Source organism: Bos mutus, chromosome X (assembly GCF_027580195.1).
Source record: "Bos mutus isolate GX-2022 chromosome X, NWIPB_WYAK_1.1, whole genome shotgun sequence".
NCBI lineage: Eukaryota > Metazoa > Chordata > Mammalia > Artiodactyla > Bovidae > Bos > Bos mutus.
The window spans coordinates 110,981,422-111,003,182 of record NC_091646.1 but is presented as its reverse complement, the minus strand read 5'-3'; the positions used below and the strand labels follow the sequence as shown (position 1 = coordinate 111,003,182).

Here is a 21,761-nt window from a genome sequence, read left to right as displayed (position 1 = left end):
TGTCCATTAAGTCAGTGATGCCATCCAACCGTCTCGTCCTCTGTCATCCCCTTCTCCTGCCCTCAATCTTTCCCAGCATTAGGGTCTTAACATTTAAATTTTTGAGCCATATGCAATTAATTTTGATGTAAGATACAAGGTAAGACTACAGCTTAATTTTTTTTCCAAACTTTAAGCCAGTTGCCCAATGTTATCTTAATATTTCCTTTTGCCATTGATGTGACTTTAATACTCCAGATGTGCATTTAAACATTTTTTTATTTGTCTATTTGCCACATGGGGTCTTAGCTGCAGCATGTGGGATATTTTGTTCTGGTGCGTGGGCTTAGATATCCCACGGTGTGTGAGATCTTAGCTCCTTGATCAGGGATTGAGCCCATGGCCCTGGCATTGGACGCTGGATTCTTTACCTCTGGACCACCAGGTGGTCCCCCCATATATGCTTTTACTAAAATTTGCTGTCTCATCCCTTTCACTGATGTGCCGGCACTATGCCATTGAAGCGTTTAGAGATCAAGAAAAAAAAATCCTCCCCTTGTTACTTTTTCTCTCTGGCTGTTCTCTCTGGGGATCTTAACCCAGTCAGATCCAGTGGCTCATTTTTATAAGAGCTATCTGGTCATGTACCCTTTACTATCCAGAGGAGATAACATTTATGGATAGCATAACCCTAATCTTTGTGATAAACCAAAAATGCCTTGCTGTGACCTCTAGCCCTAATAACGATCTATTTCTCTTTATCTTTTTACATCTTCTCTGTGTCTTCCAGGTTCCTGACAAGAAAAACATGTGGCACACTCAGAATAAGAAACTGATGAATTGGGAAAAGTCGCTATTCTTGATAGTGTGCACAGAATATAGGGAAATCAGAAACAAGGTTCAGCATTTCAAGGGTTGAGTCTTTACAACCCCAGGCCTAAAATGGCGAGGTGAGGAAACAGTAGAATTCACAAAGAGTGGCCCTGGAGCATCACCTGATGAGAGCCTCATTGGAGGGTTGTAGCCAACCCACAGCCTCAGAGAGGAAGGGAGCCCAGGGGTGCTCTGACCTCTCTCTGCATTGGCCGAACTCAACCAGAAGTGTGCCAGCTAGTGATGAAGTTCATACAACTCAGCCTGCCCAGACACATAGCTGGGTAGGAAGGCATGGAGAGCAGATTCGGAGGGGCAAATAAATGGATAGGAAGCAGCCTGCGAGGTAAGGCGTCATTGACCCCTGCCCATCTACCACCTTCTTCGTTCCCAAGCGTTTCATGACAATTTTCTTCCCAAATATTTCATATTTTTTGTTGCTCTTTTACATGGAAGTTCTATTATGCATCTGGATTAGTTACTGTCTATATGTGAGAAGGAAATGTTTATTTGGAGAAGGAAATGGCAACCCACTCCAGTATTCCTGCCTGGGAAATCCCATGGACAGAGGAGCCTGGCAGGCTACAGTCCATGGGGTCTCAAAGAGTCAGACACATCTTAGCAACCAAACAACAAAATATGTGAGAAAGCTATTAATTTTTATGTATTATTTGCATGGCAAAGTGGTATGATAAGAAGGCATTTAATTTTTGCTTGTGTGAATATCATTTACATGGTATGTGACCTGAGGAGAGTCCAGTATCTTTTCTGCATTAATTCCATTATTTGTAAAAAAAAAAAAAAAAAAAAAAAAATTTAAGGCTAAGAAGATATTTCTTCGTTCTTTTTAGTAGTCAATGAAATAATGCATATTATGCAGTTAGAACAGTCCAGTTCAAAATAAACTCCCAGTAAAGATCATTTATTATTGTATCTAGTAGTTTTTCAGCTGACCTAGGGCACTGCTTGCTTTTCAATCCAGTAGATATCACTGATGGTTTTCCTGTGGCACTCTTGGCAATTTTCAAATTCTCTCTGGATCGACTAGGTGGACTTTTAAACATAACCACCGATATTTTGACTCTACCCCCTAAAAGGCCCAGTAATCACTTCAGAAGGGAATGAGTCTCCCAGAAACCCCACTTTGAGAAACGGTTTTACCTGACCCTGGACTGCGAGTATAGCTGCCCTCGTTTCACCCAAGTGAGAGAACCAAGTCTGCCCCTGCTTAGAAACCAGAGTCCCTTTCAGCTGAGCCTAAGAGAGAACAAGGGAAATGTAGACACGTCTCAAAGATACCTGTAGAATGACGGTTCTCAGTCAGGGGCAGGGGCTGTGTTACAATGTCTAGAGACATCTGTGATTGTCGAGGGGCAGTGTGGCTGGCATCTCGTGGGCTGAAGTCAGGGTTGCTGCTCAGCCTCTTACAATGCCACAAAGATGTAGCTCACCAGAAATGGCAGGAGTGCGCCAGTTGAGAAACTTCTAGAAAAAAACATCAGCCAGCCAAGTTGCTTGAATTTAGACATGAGGTTTCCCTGACTGTGGTGGTAGAAATAAAAGGAACCTGCTGCTTCTGCAAACCTCATGTCTGAGATGGCATAAATAGTCACACTCCTCCCCCTACCCCCTAACCAGTCTTTGCACTTAGAAAGTTCACGACTGGCAGCCTGGAGTCTCCATGACTTAGGTAGGTTTTCCACAGCTCATCTCTTCACCTCAGAAGACTCCAGACCTGGACTCACTCCATGCAGCAAAGAAAGGTATTTTAAACACTGGGAAAAACTCAGATCATTTAAGTACCTAGATCTGTGAGCCATTCTCAGAGAGAAGGGGAGAGAGGGGAAGGGACCCAAATCATATGCAAAAAATTTTTTTTTAGAATCTGAAGAAGAGTTTTGGTAGTCTCAAATGTCACTTCTTTGAAGATAAAGTCAGACTTTTACAATAATGCTGGAAATGGTTTTATGGAGCGTGTCTCTCGTCTGTATATTTGGGCTTGATACTTGGACTTGAGGAAGTAAATACTATTAATAAGTGTTTTCAACAGCGTATATTAAAGCAGCCTTTCCAGCACAATTTGAAGCATCAATCCTTTGCTGTCTTTGCAAGGTAAAGTTTGGTGTTTTCTCTTTATCTTAGTTGATGCTACTGGGTCCATCTCAGGCTGATCTTGACACCTCTCATGTTCTGCTCTCTTCAACCAGACCTCTCTGTTTCATTTTGGAAGAAGACTGAAAATGGTAAGGACAGCTAAGAGATCCCTAAAAAGTGTTATTTGTCCTTTTTTGTGGAAGAACTGAAACTGGCTAGCAAGAGAGATGTTTAAGTTATCTGTACTTCAGTTATTTACTGAGGAAAACTTTCATGATCTTTCATAACCAAGATTAATCATGGGGGTATTGTGTAATTTCAATTAATTAAGATTAATCAATACTTGCTGTGTTCTCATTCCTATGGACTTCCCTGGTGGCTCAGATGGTAGTAATTTCAATTAATTAAGATTAATTAAGATTAATCAATACTTGCTGTGTTCTCCTTCCTATAAGAATTAATGCATCCTGCCCTGAGGAGGAGCAAATGTTTGAATTGGGGAAATAGCTTCTATGGGTCTAACTTTTTTCACCCCACGTTTTTGGTTTTGAAAGTTAGTTGTACACTCGTATCCAACTCTTTGTGGTCCCATGGACTGTAGCCTGCCGGGCTCCTCCATCCTTGGAATTCTTCAGGCAAGAGTACTAGAGTGGGTTGCCATTTCCTTTTCCAGGGGATCTTCCTGACCCAGGGATTGAACCCAGGTCTCCTGCATTGCAGGCAGATTCTTTACCAACTGAGCCACTAGGGAAGCCCTCGTTTCGGGCTTTATTACCATACAAGTTACTGAGGTTCCTTTGTGTTTTTCTAGCATTTGGTGGTGTCTAAACGAGTATGCAGGGGAGGGAGCGGGCAGGATGCATAGGACTAGAAATACAGGGAGCCTGGGCTCCCATGCAGTCCAAGAAAACCAGAACCGGACAGTAGATAAAGCTGTAAAAACAGATATTGTTCAGGAACTGTTGCAATCGGGGAAATGAGACTGTAGTATAGGACTGGGATCAGTTCCAAATAGTGCAGAGGCATGTGGGATTTATAGTCCAGGAGCAGAGTGGAGGTCAGCGGGTGGAAAATTACTAAGAGGAAACATCAGGGGTGGCAGGGCGTGGGGTGGTTCTGACTCGACCCACCTGACAGGGTTCTTGCTGAAAGCAGGCCAGGAAGATGGACTGTTCCCTGGGGGGTCGTAGAGATGGGGTATTTGATCAGATAGCAAGGATAATGAAACTGTGGTGAGGGGCTCTTCCTAAACCAACCTGACAGGATCCTTGTGAAAAATGGCCACATGAACACAAAAGCCCAAATATCAAGGCTGAGTCAGAGGAGCTTGACTAAAGTTTAGTCACAGAGAGACTCTGTCATGTTCACTATCCCAGTTACTAGTGAGGGATCCTTAGGTTTATCACTTAAGCCCCCTGAAACTCAGCTTTTTTTTTATACTATAAAATGAACATTACTATGGCTCTCTAGTTGCCTTGCTGGGCCATTGTGGAGGTTCAAATAACAGAATGTATATTTAGATCCTTTGCATGTGGTATGAGTTATTAGGCATGCCACAAAATTCATCAGAAAAAGACACCAGTGACTTCTTGCTGAAATTATTTTGTCACCCCAACTAGACACAATGGAGTACTTGTACCAGGAACCCACTCTGACTTCTAGATTGGAAGGTGGGCTCCCAGGCTCATTTCATGTCTAAGGTCTAATGAAGACTTAACCACAGGACACTGTGTGAAGAGACAGAGAAGCAACAGTGTAGAGTTTCATTTCCTAGAAACTCAGATGTCTGTTTATAGGCAAACTGAGGCCCACATCTGCCTGTGCCCCTTGAGGGATGGCGTGATAGGATTGATGGTAGTAAAGAGAGCTCACATTTATTGACTGCTTACTATAGTGAGCATCGTGCTTAGGGCTGGACGTCTCTGTTTCGATTTCACCCTCTAAGCAGCCTTGTAAGTCATAGATGAGGGAGCCGGGGCTTCAAGAGTCTAAGAACTTCTGGTTTTGGCTGGGCAGCTCGACCCTGGAAGCCGTGGTGGAGACCCCTCTGTTCTACCTAGACCGAGCCCAGCACACACTCCTACTCAGGGCTTCAATGTGGGCTTCAAGTGCGATAATGTAGTCCTTAAGAAAAAAATTGGGATATCTTTTATAAGAAAAAATATGAAAACAGTTTTTAAAAAAACCAGAAAATGTCAAAAAGCATAGGGAAATTATTCGATCTTATTAATAGTTATAGTTCAGACCCTTTGATATGGAAACTCCACTTCTAGAAACTCTTCTTAAAGAAATGATCAGGGATGTCACAAGCAATTTATGAAGGTAGTCTGTGCAGCATAGCAAAGAGAACATCTCATGTCCAGTGTTGGGAAAGGGTTCATTAATTGTGGTCCTCCAGAGACATTACTTTGCCAACAAAGGTCCGTCTAGTCAAGGCTATGGTTTTTCCAGTAGTCATGTATGGATTTGAGAGTTGGACTGTGAAGAAAGCTGAGCACTGAAGAATTGATGCTTTTGAACTGTGGTGTTGGAGAAGACTCTTGAGAGTCCCTTGGACTGCAAGGAGATCCAACCAGTCCATTCTAAAGGAGATCAGTCCTGGGTATTCTTTGGAAGGAATGATGCTAAAGCTGAAACTCCAGTACTTTGGCTACCTCATGCGAGGATTTGACTCATTGGAAAAGACTCTGATGCTGGGAAGGATTTGGGGCAGGAGGAAAAGGGGACTACAGAGGATGAGATGTCTGGATGGCATCACCGACTAAATGGACATGAGTTTGAGTGAACTCTGGGAGTTGGTGATGGACAGGGAGGCCTGGCGTGCTGTAATTCATAGGGTCGCAAAGAGTCGGACACGACTGAGCGACTGAACTGACTGACTGACTGACATTAAGTAGCATGTTATATAACCATCAGATCATCTGTTTATTTATTTGTTTAATTTTGGTTTTATGGCTGTGCTGGTTGACATACAGGATCTTAGTGCCCCAACCAGGAATTGAACCTGTGACCCTGAATTGAGAGCCTGGAGTCTTAACCACTGGACTGCCAGGGAAGTCTCATATTTTTTAAAAGAATACTGAATGACTTAAGAAAGTACTCATGATAAAATGGTAAACGGAAAAAGCAATCTAGTAGTGAAGTATTGTTTATTCCTGATGTTTTTAATGCACATACTAGATGCTTGCTAAATGGTGGTTCATCTGGAATGACAGTTTGCATGAATAGTTTTTCTCAATAGTTTCTCAATAGTTTTATCAATAGTTTCACAAAAGAGCCCTGTATTCAAACCATTTTATAGTTGAGAAATCAGAGGCTCATGAGGGAAAGTGATTCACTAATGTCCAAGACAGCTTAGATGACAGAATAAGAACTTAAAATCAAAACTTTACTAGATGAAGCACCTGGCAGTATTGAAGTGCTTCTCACTATTTGAAATAGATACAGGAAGAGGGAGATGAGTGTTAGAGGCAACATGCCAAGATATAACAGTAGTTAAGCGATTTTACAAATAAAAACATTATTCTGCTCTTAGATATAGCACACTCCTTCCTGGCCAAACAAAGCAGTCCATTAACTAAACTAATCAAAACTGATTATTTAAAAATAGGGAAAATCATACTAAAATTAAAAGCAATCATTACAGATCAACCAACCAACCAGCGTCTTTGCACCCCAAGAATAGATCATTTTTATATCTCAGAAGTCCCTCAAAGTTTAGGTTGCAATGCAAATAATGGGTGTGGGTCATAGCCAGCCTGCCACCTGTTTTTGTAGAGCCCACAAGCTAAGAGGTTTTTTTAATCTCTTTAAATGATTGAAAAAGTCAAAGGAAGTATACTGCTTTGTGACCCTTAAGAGTTATATTAAATTCAAATTTTTGTGCCCACAATTAGCTTTAGTATTTGCATATTTGTTTATATATTGTCTATAACTGCTTTTGCACTGCAGTGGCAAATTTGAGTAGCTGTGATACAGACTGTATGGCCTGCAAAACAAAATATTTACTGACTGGCTCTTTACTGAAAAAGTTTGCCAAGTTGACAGTTTTCCTTTATGGAAAAAAGAGGGTAGGGTATGAGGTCAAGTCAGATGTAATTTCTTCTGGTCTTTGGTGCCTGTTATGATGCAAAGTAGCTGTTGAATTTCTAATTTATATAAGACTCCTTTATATCGTTTGACTCTTTTATTTTGAAAACTAGGTCTGTTGGGCTAAAATGGGAGAAAGGAAATGATAAAAAGTCTATTTTTTAGTAAATGGGTTATGTCCTTGTACTTAATCTTTTGGTTGTTATATAATGAAACTTTGATGTCTATGGTAATTACACTTTTCAGAGGTTAGCCTATAATTAGAAATATTTCAAAAATTTGCAAAAAGGGGATATTTGGTCATTGTAAGTCTAGTAGGGAAATTCCCAGTGGAGTCTGGCCTATAAAACAATATCACATCTGTTAAGTTCCATTATTCGCAGACCTTGGTTAGCCCCTAGGGTGATATATACAACGCTTATTTAGTTATCAAACAATTCAGTGTCACGGCAACATGACAAAAGTTTACTGAATTCGAATTCAAGGATTTCCCACAATTGCGCCCCACTCCTTGTCTCTTCCTGGTCCCTGTCTCATGATTCTCCAGCCTGCCATCACCTCTGCTTCAACCCAGCCCGTCCACGTGGGGGATCCCCACTGCGCCGTGGTCTGCTTGGCTTTAGTAGCTTGGCTTCAGTGACTCCCTCCACCGGAAATGCATATTCCAACACTTCCTTTTCAACTCAAGCAATGTGGCCTTTTTTTTTTTTTTTTTTTTTCCTGCTCTCTCATCTTGAAAATAAATGGGAGGAGTATCTGAGGGCACTGACCTGTGGTCCCTTGAAGGCTGGCATGTCACAGCCCACAGAGGATGCCCAGTATGCTGGCCTTTCAGACAGTCTGTTGGGTAGATGAGCGAAGGAGGGAGCAGATCTTCTCTTAACTGAGTGTAACCGTGAGTGTCCCCTGGCCTCACTCGTTCTCACCTTGAGGTCAATTTCCTTCTGTGAAGAATTTTTCTGTAGGCCTTTCATCCAACCAGATCAGGGGCTATGGAAAATTACATAATAAAGACTGCGAGGGGAATGCAGATGAAATACCGAATGGTGAAGGGTTTTTCCCTGCCACCAGGTAATCACACCTGACTTCCTCTGCCTAGAGGACTCTCTCCACCTTCCCCTCTCCCTCGCCCCACCAGCCCCTCCTGCCGGCTGCTCACCGTCTCCCCAAGAGCATCACAGCAATTGGAAGAGATTACCCACCTGCTCCTCCCCACTTATGTGCCCACCTAGAGCTTCTACACCTGCCCGTCCTGCTTGACTTATGGTCTGGTTACCCACCACGGCGGAGCAGATCACCCCCAAACCCACTGGCTCGAAACAACCACTGTCCTCGAGTGTTAGGAGTGGCGGGCCCACAGGTTGACTGGGCTCAGCAAGGTGACTCTGGCGCTGGTGTGTGTTCCCCCTCGCCTTGCAGTCAATGTCAGGGGCTGGGCTCCGCCCACACAGGTCTGGTGCCCAGATGGGCAAGCTCCGCAGCTGCAGGCTGCCCCTGTCTCTGGGTGGTCTCCCCAACATGTCAGCTGTGCTGTCCCCGGGCTTCTTCCAAGGCTGGTGGCTCAGGACTCCAGTTCAGGTGGAGAGAGAGACAGGGAAAGATGGAGCACCGGGTGCCGTGAAAGTCTCCCACCTTGTCTGTCCCTGCCTGGGAAGTTGTGCAGTCCTACTTTGCTGCTGTCCTCCAGACAGTCCCAAAAGCCTGCCCAGCTTCTAAGGAGGTGGGAGATAATTGCATAGTTTGCAGACTCTTATACTAAGGATGGAATTGTTAGGCTCCTTGCTAAAGCCAAATCTCTCCACTAGTGCACTGGGTCACCTGCCTGCTTCCTTCCCTGGGCTCCACGCACCAGCATTCTCCCATCTCTCCTGCATTGTCATTGGTACTATTATTAATGATGGGGTTTTTGGAAAAAAGTTTTTTTCCCTCTCACCATCATTACAATGTACCGTTATTCCTCCCATCCTCAAATAAATCCTCTTGACCCTCTTGGCCCTGGGAACTACCGCCAGCATCTTTGTTCCCCTTTGCAGGAAGCTTCTCAGAAATGCTGGCTGCCTCCAACCCCTCTTCTCATTTTCTTCCAAGAACTTGAAAGTCCTATTTGATTTGGCTTCACCTTCCAAATCTATCCAAGTATCTGGCTAGTTCTCACCACCTCTACCCCAGCCAGCTGGGGCTTTTGCTTGAATTACCATCATAGCCTCTTGACTGGTCTCCACGCTTCCAACCTCACCCCTCGTTGTCTCTTTCAAGGCAGTAACCAGCATGATCTTTGTAACATGGAAGTCAGACCATGGCACTCTTTGACTTAAAAATTTGCAATGGATCGGTCTTCCATTCCTTGTTGGGATGGCTGACAAGGCCCTGTAGGAATCCTCAATGTGGGACTACAGCTCCTCCCTCTTTGAATTCATCTCCTTTTACTCTCTATTCCTCCTTTGTTGCCATTTTTGTGGTGATTCCAGCATGTTTGCATCTGGGGGCCTTGGCATATATTTCTTTATTAGGAAGCTAAAGCTCAGTCTGCCTTTAAATTTATAAATCCATGAACTATGCTAGCATAGCATTACTGGATATGAATGCACACCTAAGAACTATATGATCTGAAAAGTCTCTTTTTTTCTCTCGAGTTGGTCCCACTCAAATCATAAATACCTTTTCATAATATTTGGACATTTTTATTATGAAAACTCCAAGTACCACAATATCAAAACATTAGATGACCAAAAATCCTTTAACTGAAAAGGAAATTAACCAAAATGCATGTATATAGCATACCAAGTGCATTTGTTGGAACAATATGAAATAACTGGAAGATGATTGGTTAAAATGGAGTTTGAATCTTGGTTTGAAACTGCCTTTCTGATCCCTGTTTTCTCATCAGCAAAATGGGAATATTTATGTCTTTTAAACTTCATTGTCAGGGCTCAGTGATGTAATATAAACAAAGTATCTTCTTTGGCATCTAAGAACATAATAAATACCTGGTAATTGACCATTATAAAAAAAAAAAAAAACACAAATGACTGTCTGATGACTAGTCAGTGTGAATTCTACATTTTCCATTTTAACAAAAAGGTGATTTACTGAGAGAACAGAACACCTGTGAGTACAAAATCAAACAGTCCCATTTTTACCATAATTAGCTTGCTAATTGAGCATCCAAATTTACCCAGTATATTTGCATGTGTAATCAGCTATGATTCATGACTAAAGCCAGGCCTATTATGGTGAATTATGTTATTTTACAAATCAAATTCCTGAAAGATGTATGTCTTTGGCAATTATTGCAAAAAAAAAATAATGTGGGTTATTTGTATGAAATGAAAAAAACAGACCTCATATCATGCTGAATGAACACTTACATTTAAAAATGGCCTTTAGTTGAAGCGAAGGTCCTAGCTTAATTCTGAAGCCATGTAGTTCCCCATGGTTTGAAAGGGGAAGTTTCCATACTTTGGGAAATTTGGGAATAAAGGACTATTTCACATTTTACAATCATCTTCTCAAACATACCTTTTCTGTTTGGAAGCCTGAAAGGTATTATTTCTCATTAACACATTTAAAAGGCTTTGTTCATTGACTCAGTTTTCTTCCTCTCCTGCTTGATCAGAACCCATCTGTGAGTTCCAGGCAGCTGGCGCAGAGAGCCACGAGAAGGCTTGTCCGGCATCCAGCTTGCCTGGGCTGGGACTCAGCGACTGAATACAAGTCAGGGACAGTCCCATCCTGGCTGTGCTTGTTCCCAGGAGAGACAAATGAGTTCTGTGCTCCCACTCAGGTTTCAGGTTCCAGGGGGAAGAACTTCTGAGAAAACAGATTGCATAGGAGTCCTTCTGTAGGTCTGCTCCCCAGGGCCTCCCTTGGATACCATCCCCTTTTCTTCTGTGGCTCTTTTCCGATTTCAGACTTTGCTGGTGGCTCAGATGGTAAAGTGTCTGCCTACAATGCGGGAGACCCGGGTTCAATCCCTGGGTCAGAAAGATCTCCTGGACAAGGAAATGGCAACCCACTCCAGTATTCTTGCCTGGAAAATCCCATGGACAGAGGATCCTGGTAGACTACAGTCCATGGGGTCACAAAGTGAAAGTGAAGTGAAGTCGCTCAGTCTTGTCTGACTCTTTGTGACCCCGTGGACTATAGCCCACCAGGCTCCTCCTTCCATGGGATTCTCCAGGCGAGAATACTGGAGTGGGTTGACATTTTCTTCTCCAGGGGATCTTCCTGACCCAGGGATTGAACTTAGGTCTCCTGCATTGCAGGCAGACGCTTTAACCTCTGAGCCACTAGGCAAGCCCTAGAGGACAGAGGATCCTGGTAGACTGCAGTCCATGGGATCACAAAGAGTCAGACACAACTAAGCGACTTCACCTTCTTCCTTCCTTCCTTCCTTCCTTCCTTCCTTCCTTCCTTCCTTCCTTCCTTGAGAAGCCCCCAGCCCTCCTGGTCCCTCCTCACTGCCTTATCAAAAATCTGATCTTTGGAAAGACTTTACTGTTTGTGATCATTGAATGTGAGCCTCCACGGGATTTTAAGAACTTTCAAAGCCTTGGTTTACTTGCCCGATATTTGTCTTGTGCTCACTAGGTGGCAGGCATCATCAGAAATGGTCAAGACAGATAAGGCCACAGCCCCTAGAGTGTTTTACCTCCTAGAGGGAGACATGGGTGAATTGATACCTAGACTTCTGGGAAGGTAAGCCAGGAGAATTGCTGAGGGCCAGCACTGCATGCCAGATCTCCTGGCAGGCAAGTTCTATAGTTTCTGCATCTCAGTGTCCTCATTGTCAGTGAACCTATTTCTTGGGGTGAGGATGAAATAATTGGCTAAAAGCGATTGGTTGAAATTAGCGGCCCATGAGGCAACTTAGAGGTTTACAGGTGATATGATTTCTTCTCATATTTGGCAGACTTGAACTGGATTTGCTTTGAGGTAATTCCATGTGCAAATGGAAGTTTTTGCCCAGACCGGGGCCCTGAAAACTACGACCCATGGACCAAATCTGTCCTGTTACCTGTTTTTGTGAGCTGAGAATTATTTTTTACCACCTTGATTCATAATGTTCTAAGTGGTTATTTAAGTACCCACATTAATAGCTTCAATTATGCTGGGAAAGATTGAGGGCAGAAGGAGAAGGGGACGACAGAGGATGAGATGGTTGGATGGCATCACCAATTCAATAAACTTGAGTTTGGGTAAGCTCTGGGAGTTGGTGATGGATAGGGAGGCCTGGCGTGCTGCAGTTCATGGGGTCGCAAAGAGTCAGACACAACTGAGCAACTGAACTGAACTGAGTCTAAAATATTGACTGTCCGGCCCTTTAGAGAAGAAGTTTGCCAACCTCTAGTCTAGACCAGCTCTGTCTACTAGAACTTTGCACAGTGATGGAAAATGTTCCGTATCTGTGTGCTTGAATACAGTAACCACGAACCTGAGGTGACTTTGAGCGCTTGAAATATGGTTAGTGTGACTGAGAGACTGAATTTGAAAGTTGCACTTCATTTTAATTCATTTAAATAGAAACAGCTACACGTGACCAGTGGCTATCACATTGGCCAGAGAAGCTTTACACCACTTAAGTCTGAAGATTCTGTATTCCCTCAGTGTTCTTGTCTCTCAATTTAATCAACTTCCCAGAGGCTGTCTGAGTCAAGAAGAAGGCAGCACTCCTAATCAGATTTTGGGGGCCCTGGGCTGGCTTTCACTGTCTTCTAGAAAATGCTTAATGGAAAGTGCTAGAAAAATGTGTGTGAACATACACTTACTTCCTCTTAAAGCTGTATCCATGACATCTGCTATTGTTTGGGGTAAGGCAGTTGGCTTTTTCAAACCCAGAAGGCCCCAAATTAAGGAAGTCTTAATCATCTTTAGAATTCAGGCTGCAGGCAGTGAAAACCTCACTTAGCGAAGCTATGTTTCCTTCCATCCATCTTATAGAACTAAAACTAAAGTTAGCTTTCCAGGGCACCCAAAGCTGGTGCTCTGGGACAACCCAGAGGGATAGGATGGGGAGGACGGTGGGAGGAGGGTTCAAGTTGAAGGGGGACACATGTACACCTGTGGCAGATTCATGTTGATGTATGGCAAACCCCATCACAATATTGTAAAGTAATTATCCTCCAATTAAAAAAAAATAAAGTTAGCTTCCCCTCCCCGCTAGGCTAACTTCAGCCCTAGGGCATTTCTTTCATAAAATTGCCTGGAACAGTTAGGAGTTAATCATCACATGTCATCATTAGGAATATTGTCAAGCAATTTCCCCTTAGAGTAAAACTGAAGTTGGCCTTCTGGGAATGTCATGTAAGTATGGTGTATTGCGTATTTCAAAGTTGCTAAGACAGTAGATCTTAAAAGTTCTCATCAGAAGAAAAAAAAACTTGGAACTATGTGTGGTAACTAAACTTACTGTGGTGATCATTTTGCAATATCTCAAATCATTATGTTGTACACCTAACCTACTCCAAGGAGGATTTCTTTTAACTATTTTGCTGTATTTCACTGTTCACTCATTTATGCATTTATTCTTTCATTCATGTATTTTGCAAACATAATCAGCATTAAGTGCGAGACATTGTTTTACATGAGGGCACACAAAACCCTGCTCTCTCGAAGCTAACATTTGCATGCAAAATATATATAAAACAAATAAGCACATAAACCAGAAGCATATAAATGATCCACAGGATTATTTCTGATTGTGCTAAAGACTATGAAAGAAATAAAGCACAGTAGTCTAATACAGAGTACATATACCTCTCTCTGCCACAGTTGACTTATCTGTAAAATGGGGATAATAATAGAGGTCTACAATTCCAGAATCCCTAAACTGAAAGCTTTGTCCTAACTCAGCTGATGGTAAGCACAACTTAATCTGAACTCATTTGGAGATGAATCTTAGACCAGAACCAGATGATCTAGTGTTTGTTGTTTTTGTTCTTGTTTTTTAAATCCCACTTAGAGTGGACAATCCTGTGCTTTATTGCACAAATTTTTATGTGTTTGATTATGAGATGCTGCCCCAGATTCCAGTTGGAGTGTTACATAATATGAGGTACATACATCACATTGCCTTCTAAAATCTGAAAAATTCTGAGTTCCAAAACACATCTAGTTGCAAAGGTTGTGGATAAGGGACCAAAGACCTGTAATGCTGCCCTCATGTGGTTAATATGAAGATGAAATGAGTGAGTTAATGTATGTAAAGCACTGCAAACTTTGCCCAACATATGCTAAATGCTATCTAAGTTAATTACTGCTCCTGTCTTTATCACTGTTATTACATGGGAGGGTGTTTAGACAAGTTGCTCAGAGACAGCCTCTCTGGGGATGTGTCATTTAAGCAGACACCCAGGGGATGAGAATGACCTGGCTGTGGGAAGAGGAGGAGAAAGATCATTTCAGGAAGCGGGAACAGCAAGTGCCAAGACTGACTCAAATGCAGAACAGAAAACAGGCCGGATATCTGCCATGTGGTCAAAGAAGGGGAAAAGTGGTTCAAGGTCAGTGTGGTAGGCTAGAGTCAAAACATGCATGATATAAACAATGGCAAAGACTTTGGACTTCATTCAAAACATAATGAGTGATCACTGTAGTTGATCTGATTCATGTTTATAAAGACTGCTCTGATGCTCTTGATGGATGAATTGTAGAGGAGGATGGGAGTCAAGGAGACCAGGTTTGAGTCCAGTGTGATGATAGTCCAGGTGAAACCTCCTGGCAAAGTGGAGTAGGGGGTGGGAGTAGACAAGGAGAAAAGTGGACAGGTGCAAGAAAACAGGTAGAAATGGGAGGAAAAGACTTAATAAAATGATAATAAATTAACAAGCTTTAGGCGTGCAAAGATGTGTGAAGAAGCTCTTTGAACTCCTTCTTTAACCATCTTGCAGTAGAGAAAATGCTGAGGGAAAATTTTGCTTATTTATCCCCTATTAAAGGAATTAAGGGAAGTAGGCAGTAGATTTATTAGATATGAGCATGACTGGTTGATTCAGTCAGGTGAGGGGATGAAAGCATTAACTGAGCTGGAAAGCTGTTGTAGAGACCCAGGCTAGATCACCCCATGGATGAACACAGGCGAAATGAAAACCAGTGTTCTGGAGGAAAATATTGATAGAAATTCTGAAACTTGAGAGCGAGTCTATGGTAAACCACCCCCTATGCAAGGCAAGCTCGAGTTAATAGGGTGGTTAGTAAAACTCTTCATTATGTCCCATATTCCCTCTTAAGGTCTTTTTTTGCCCAGAGTCCAGGTGTTTCTGATACTAAACATAGATGCCCAAGAATTACCCGTAAGAGTAGGTTCCCACATGTCCCAGTTGGTCTGAGAGAGTCTTTGTGCCTGTAGTCTTGGCATAAATTATTAAAGCCCCTCCCCTTTCATTCCCATGAGTATCCTGTTTGATCAATTGGGGATCACCCAGGTGGTACCCTACTATATTATCCCCTTTCCTAATCTGTGTAATGTAAACCCAATGTGTAGGGAAAATGTTCATCCCCAAGTCATCTTGGAGATGATTTCCAAAAATAGTCCAAGAGGAAAATGGGCTTATAGATAGCAGTGCCAAAATATCAGGAGTTGGGTGACCATAAACAGATCAGTTAATATCGCTGAACTGTGTCTCAGTCTGCAAAGTGTTTCCCTACTTAGCATACTAAGAAGCTCAGATGTGGTAAAGGACTCTTGTAATGTGTACCAGGTGGGCTTAACAAGCAAATGTTAATTGCACTAAAGGTTTTCTTACCAGATGTAGTTGCATTTCAGACTTTGGCAGCATGTTGACGGCTCTTCCATTGTAACATTATAAGTAACAGGGAATAGGAAAATGCTGCTTCCCCTATCTGAAAAGCGATATAACAAAAGCCAAGATGCTGAAAGCGAAATATGTACGTTTTTATGAACCTCAGTAATTGACAACTACAGTCATGGGGTGGGGGCAGGGATGCTATTTAGACAGTTGAGAACGATAAACCTGAGCTGTTGATTTTTCAAATGGAGCAAGAGAGAGGCAGCAAACGGGAGTTTTAAATTCTGGATCTTGGTGTATTTTAAATGGGTGATTTATTCTTATACTTTCAGGTGTTTCCAATGTGGACATTGAAGAGACAGTTTCCTATCCTTTTTAACATGATCCTAATTTCTGGACTCCTTGGGGCTAGATGGTTTCCTAAAACTCTGCCCTGTGATGTCACTCTGGATGCCCCAAATACCCATGTGATTGTGGACTGCACAGACAAGCATTTGACAGAAATTCCTGGAGGTATTCCTGCCAATGCCACCAACCTTACCCTCACCATTAACCACATAGCAGGCATCTCTCCAGCCTCCTTTCACCGGCTGGACCATCTGGTGGAGATCGATTTCAGATGCAACTGCGTACCTGTTCGACTGGGGCCAAAAGACAACGTGTGCACCAAAAGGCTACAGATTAAACCCAACAGCTTTAGCAAACTCACGTATTTAAAATCTCTTTACCTGGATGGAAACCAGCTTCTAGAAATACCTCAGGATCTTCCTCCCAGCTTACAGCTGCTGAGCCTGGAGGCCAACAACATCTTTTTGATCATGAAGGAGAATCTAACAGAACTGGCCAACCTAGAAATACTCTACCTGGGCCAAAACTGTTACTATCGTAACCCTTGTAATGTTTCATTTACTATCGAAAAAGATGCTTTCCTAAATATGAGAAATTTAAAATTGCTCTCCCTAAAAGATAACAATATCTCAGCTGTCCCCACTGTTTTGCCATCTAGTTTGACAGAACTCTATCTTTACAATAACATCATTACAAAAATCCAAGAAGATGATTTTAATAACCTCAGTCAACTACAAGTTCTTGATCTGAGTGGAAATTGCCCTCGTTGTTATAATGTTCCATTTCCTTGCACACCCTGTGAAAATAATTCTCCCCTACAGATTGATCCAAATGCTTTTGATGCATTGACAGAATTGCAAGTCTTACGTCTACACAGTAACTCTCTACAGCACGTGCCCCAAAGATGGTTTAAAAACATTAACAAACTTAAAGAACTAGATCTTTCCCAAAACTTCTTGGCCAAAGAAATTGGGGATGCCAAATTTTTACATCTTCTTCATAACCTTGTCAACTTGGATCTGTCTTTCAATTATGATCTTCAGGTCTACCATGCAGTTATAAATCTATCAGATGCATTTTCTTCACTGAAAAAATTGAAAGTTTTGCGAATCAAAGGCTATGTCTTTAAAGAGCTGAATAGTTTAAACCTCTTCCCATTACATAATCTTCCCAATCTTGAAGTTCTTGATCTTGGCACTAACTTTATAAAAATTGCTAACCTCAGCATTTTTAACCAATTTAAAACATTGAAATTCATAGATCTTTCAGTGAATAAAATATCACCTTCGGGAGATTCACCTGAAGGTGGTTTCTGCTCTAACAGGAGAACTTCTGTAGAAGGCCATGGGCCCCAGGTCCTTGAAACACTGCATTATTTCAGATATGATGAGTATGCAAGGAGCTGCCGGTCCAAGAGCAAAGAGCCTCCTTCTTTCTTACCTCTTAATGAAGATTGTTATATGTATGGACAGACCTTGGACCTTAGTAGAAATAATATATTTTTTATCAAGCCTTCTGATTTCCAGCATCTTTCTTTCCTCAAATGCCTAAACTTATCAGGAAATAGCATTAGCCAGACGCTTAATGGAAGTGAATTTCAGCCTTTAGTGGAGTTGAAATATTTGGACTTCTCTAACAATCGGCTTGATTTACTCTACTCAACTGCATTTGAGGAGCTGCACAACCTGGAAGTCCTAGATATAAGCAGTAACAGCCATTATTTTCAATCAGAAGGAATTACTCACATGCTAAATTTTACCAAGAACCTCAAGGTTCTGAGGAAACTGATGATGAACTATAATGACATTGCTACCTCCACCAGCAGGACCATGGAGAGTGAATCTCTTCAAATCCTGGAGTTCAGAGGCAACCATTTGGATATTTTATGGAGAGATGGTGATAACAGATACTTAAAATTCTTTAAGAATCTGCTAAACTTAGAAGAGCTAGACATTTCTGAAAATTCTCTGAGTTTCTTACCTTTGGGAGTTTTTGATAGTATGCCTCCAAATCTAAAGACTCTCTCCTTAGCCAAAAATGGGCTCAAGTCTTTCAGTTGGGAAAGACTACAGAGTCTGAAGAATCTAGAAACTTTGGACCTCAGCTTCAACCAGCTGAAGACTGTCCCTGAGAGATTATCCAACTGTTCCCGCAGCCTCAAGAAACTCATACTTAAGAATAATCAAATCAGGTGCCTGACAAAGTATTTTCTCCAAGGTGCTTTCCAGTTGCGACATCTGGACCTCAGCTCAAATAAAATTCAGGTTATCCAAAAGACGAGTTTTCCAGAAAACGTCCTCAACAATCTGAACATTTTGTTTCTGCATCACAATCGATTTCTGTGCAACTGTGATGCTGTGTGGTTTGTCTGGTGGGTTAACCATACCGAGGTGACTATTCCTTACTTGGCCACAGATGTGACTTGCATGGGACCAGGAGCACACAAGGGCCAGAGTGTAGTCTCTCTGGATCTATATACCTGTGAGTTAGATCTGACTAACTTCATCCTGTTCTCACTTTCCATATCAGCAGTTCTCTCTCTGATGATGATCACAATAGCAAACCATCTCTATTTCTGGGATGTGTGGTATAGTTATCATTTCTGTAAAGCCAAAATAAAAGGGTATCGACGTCTGATATCACCCAATTCTTGCTATGATGCTTTCATTGTATATGACACTAAAGACCCAGCAGTGACAGAGTGGGTTTTGGACGAGCTGGTGGCCAAATTGGAAGACCCGAGAGAGAAGTGTTTTAATTTATGTCTTGAGGAAAGGGACTGGTTACCAGGGCAGCCTGTTCTGGAAAATCTTTCCCAGAGCATACAGCTTAGCAAAAAGACAGTGTTTGTGATGACAGACAAGTACGCAAAGACTGAAAATTTTAAGATAGCATTTTACTTATCCCATCAGAGGCTCATGGATGAAAAAGTGGATGTAATCATCTTGATATTCCTTGAGAAGCCCCTTCAGAAGTCCAAGTTTCTCCAACTCCGGAAGAGGCTCTGTGGCAGTTCTGTCCTTGAGTGGCCAACAAACCCACAGGCTCACCCGTACTTCTGGCAGTGTCTGAAAAATGCCCTGGCCACAGACAATCACGTGACCTACAGTCAGGTGTTCAAAGAGACAGCCTAGCCCTTCTTTGCCGAATGTGACTGCTACCAAGGAGAAGCTTGGCTGCCTTGATAGGCTCACCCATGTGTTGCCAGAAGAGCGTTTTAAGATTCTTCAAGCCCTGGGATTGCCCATATTGGAGAGGAGTCACCAATACATGACAAAGGAAGTGGAAAAATGGGATTTATATAAGCATCAAGTCATCTTTCTCAGCTCTCTCTGTCTCCATTTGCACTTGAGTCTTTGTCTTCTGCCCTTGCATAAAATACTGTTGGGAGAAGGGTGGCAAGTAGAGGATGTGGGACTTTGATTCTCCTGTAATTGTGATTATTTCACATACACACAGTCACCAAGAACTGCACTTCTACCCTTAAGAGGCACTGGTATGTATAGAAATAGGGTTAAAAAAAAGTCTGCTTATATGGCATTAAAATGTACCAGTTAATTAGTGGTAAAAATAAAGACACAGTTAACTCTTCAGCCAATTGACTCAACCATCTAGTGCCCCGTTCTGTGCAGACCATGTGCTGGCCCCCAGCAGGTGGTTGCAGCTCAAGTGCTCCTTGCTCTTTCTCTCCTGGGCCTGTTATTGGGCTCTTTGGGGAAACAGAAACATCTTTGTCATCGATGGATATAGTCTACTTACAAGTGGGAGAAGAATAAAGCACTCTGTATGCAAAGTCATGCTCTTTACTTTTGATGATAATTTACCTGCTTGAATATGGCTCTGGACTAAATATTTCTCTCCCCCCAGGTTCATACGTTGAAATCCTAATATCCCAATGTGATGGTGTTGGGAGGTGGGGTTTTTAGGAAGTGGTTAGGTCATGAGACTGGAGCCCTCGTGATGGGATTACTGCCTTAGAGGAAGCAGTCAGGGGACTAACTTGCTGTGTTCCCACTGTGTGAGGGTATGGAGAGAGGCTGCCAGTCTATAACCCACAAGAGGACCCTCAGCAGAACCAGATCACGTTGGCATTCTGATTTCCTCCAGACTGGCTTCCATGCTTCAGACTTGTGAGAAATAAATGTTTGTTCTTTAAGCCATGCAGTTTGTGATGTTTTGTTACAGCAGCCGATCTAAGACAGATTTTTTTATCTGCATGGCAAAGTACTGTTTCCAAAGAAAAGTTGCCTCATCCAATGATCTTTCAAACTGCTTTATTAACTAATACTGCATACTTGTAATTATCTGAAAACTTGATCCATCAATGTCAGACAGCTTTGATGATAAACTCTAAAGGAGAACCCCAAGAGCATATATTTATTTAGAGTTAGCAAGCAGGGATGACAGTCACATGGATTCCTTTAAATTTGGAGGCTGGGGGAGGAACAGAGGTTTACCACCATTAACACTGAGAAAGCTTGAGTCTTGAACTTTGGCTTCAGTACTCAAAAAAAAAAAAAAAAAACACCAGAAAGAACCAAGATGTTCTGAAGACACATACTTTCTAAGTGTGTATAAATTTGCATGAGTCCAAAGTCTGAAATGTGACCTGTTTGTTTTTATTTCATGAAAAAAGTTATCTACAGAGGTGTCTGTGCCCTTTAGAAGATAGCTTCAAATCCCAGACTTCAAATTATCTGGGAGATAACTGTGTTTTCTTCATATATGGAAAAGACAAAGGTTTTACTCTGAGGATGGCTATATGTATTATTTCCAAAGGACATGTAATCAGTAAGGGTCACGAACTCCCAAATTAATCTCTGGAATCCACAGAGCCAACGATCTGAGCCTCAGTAAGCTAGATTGTACTTCATAGGTGCCTATGTGAAAACAAAGATAACGTCATAAAAATTGGCTGTTGGCATCATAAATTTCTTCTATTAAAACACATAACTATACAAGGTTTAAGTTATTTTGGTGATTTATAAACCATGAAGCACTTGAAGACAAACATCTTCTGAAATGAATCAAGAGGAAGGGAAACTGACAACAACACAACTCAGAAACCACAGCATATTTCAACACGAGGTTGTGCACAGTGGTTTGTTGTAGGAAATGACCCAAAGCACAGTAACAGATGGTTTTCATTTTAATTCCTTTGTATCTTGATAAGTCACTCTTTTAATCTCCTGAGGGTCCTCTGTGGAGTCCTGTACCATTAGAGCCATTCATAGATGGCTTGGATCGAAAGCCAACAACTCAGGCCACCAGGAAAACATGACTGCTAGGTCCCCTGCCAAGCTCTGAGTGGGGAAGAGACTCCGGATTGTCCATGAATCCCATGCTACCATGAAGGGGTTCCCAACCTCTTCCAGCCCTGAACCTGTCCTTCTTCCTCAGATAGAGACTGTACCTTAGCACGACTTGGACATTCGTAGGATCCAAGCCAAGAGAGGCATTGGGCAGGTAAGCGTTATGGCTGTGAAAAAGGCGAAACACAGAGCTGCAGTTCATAGAGCAGAGAAAGTCTGAGTCTGACTGCAACCCCATGGCTAAGTCAGGGTCTCTTAAGGTCTCTTGGCCCATCCTCACGTCTGCTCCCAGCTCTGTCCAAACAGTCTTAGGTCCAGC

At 42.2% G+C, this 21,761-nt stretch overlaps 1 protein-coding gene across 5 annotated transcripts; it reads left to right on the top strand.

Annotated features, from left to right (window-relative positions):
- Positions 1-291: 291 nt before the first annotated feature.
- Positions 292-20,917, top strand: TLR7 (toll like receptor 7). 5 transcript variants are annotated; one of them, XM_070365975.1, is made up of 3 exons: positions 292-1,198; positions 2,995-3,095; positions 16,115-20,916. In XM_070365975.1, the coding sequence occupies exons 2-3, from the start codon at positions 3,093-3,095 to the stop codon at positions 19,262-19,264; spliced, it is 3,153 nt and encodes a 1,050-aa protein (XP_070222076.1). In that variant the 5' UTR covers positions 292-1,198; positions 2,995-3,092; the 3' UTR covers positions 19,265-20,916. The 5 variants fall into 5 exon arrangements, with proteins under 5 accessions (XP_070222076.1, XP_070222077.1, XP_005891088.1 ...); XM_070365976.1 differs by lacking the exon at positions 292-1,198 and adding an exon at positions 1,854-2,542; XM_005891026.3 differs by lacking the exon at positions 292-1,198 and adding an exon at positions 1,854-2,615.
- The last annotated feature ends 844 nt before the right edge of the window (positions 20,918-21,761 follow it).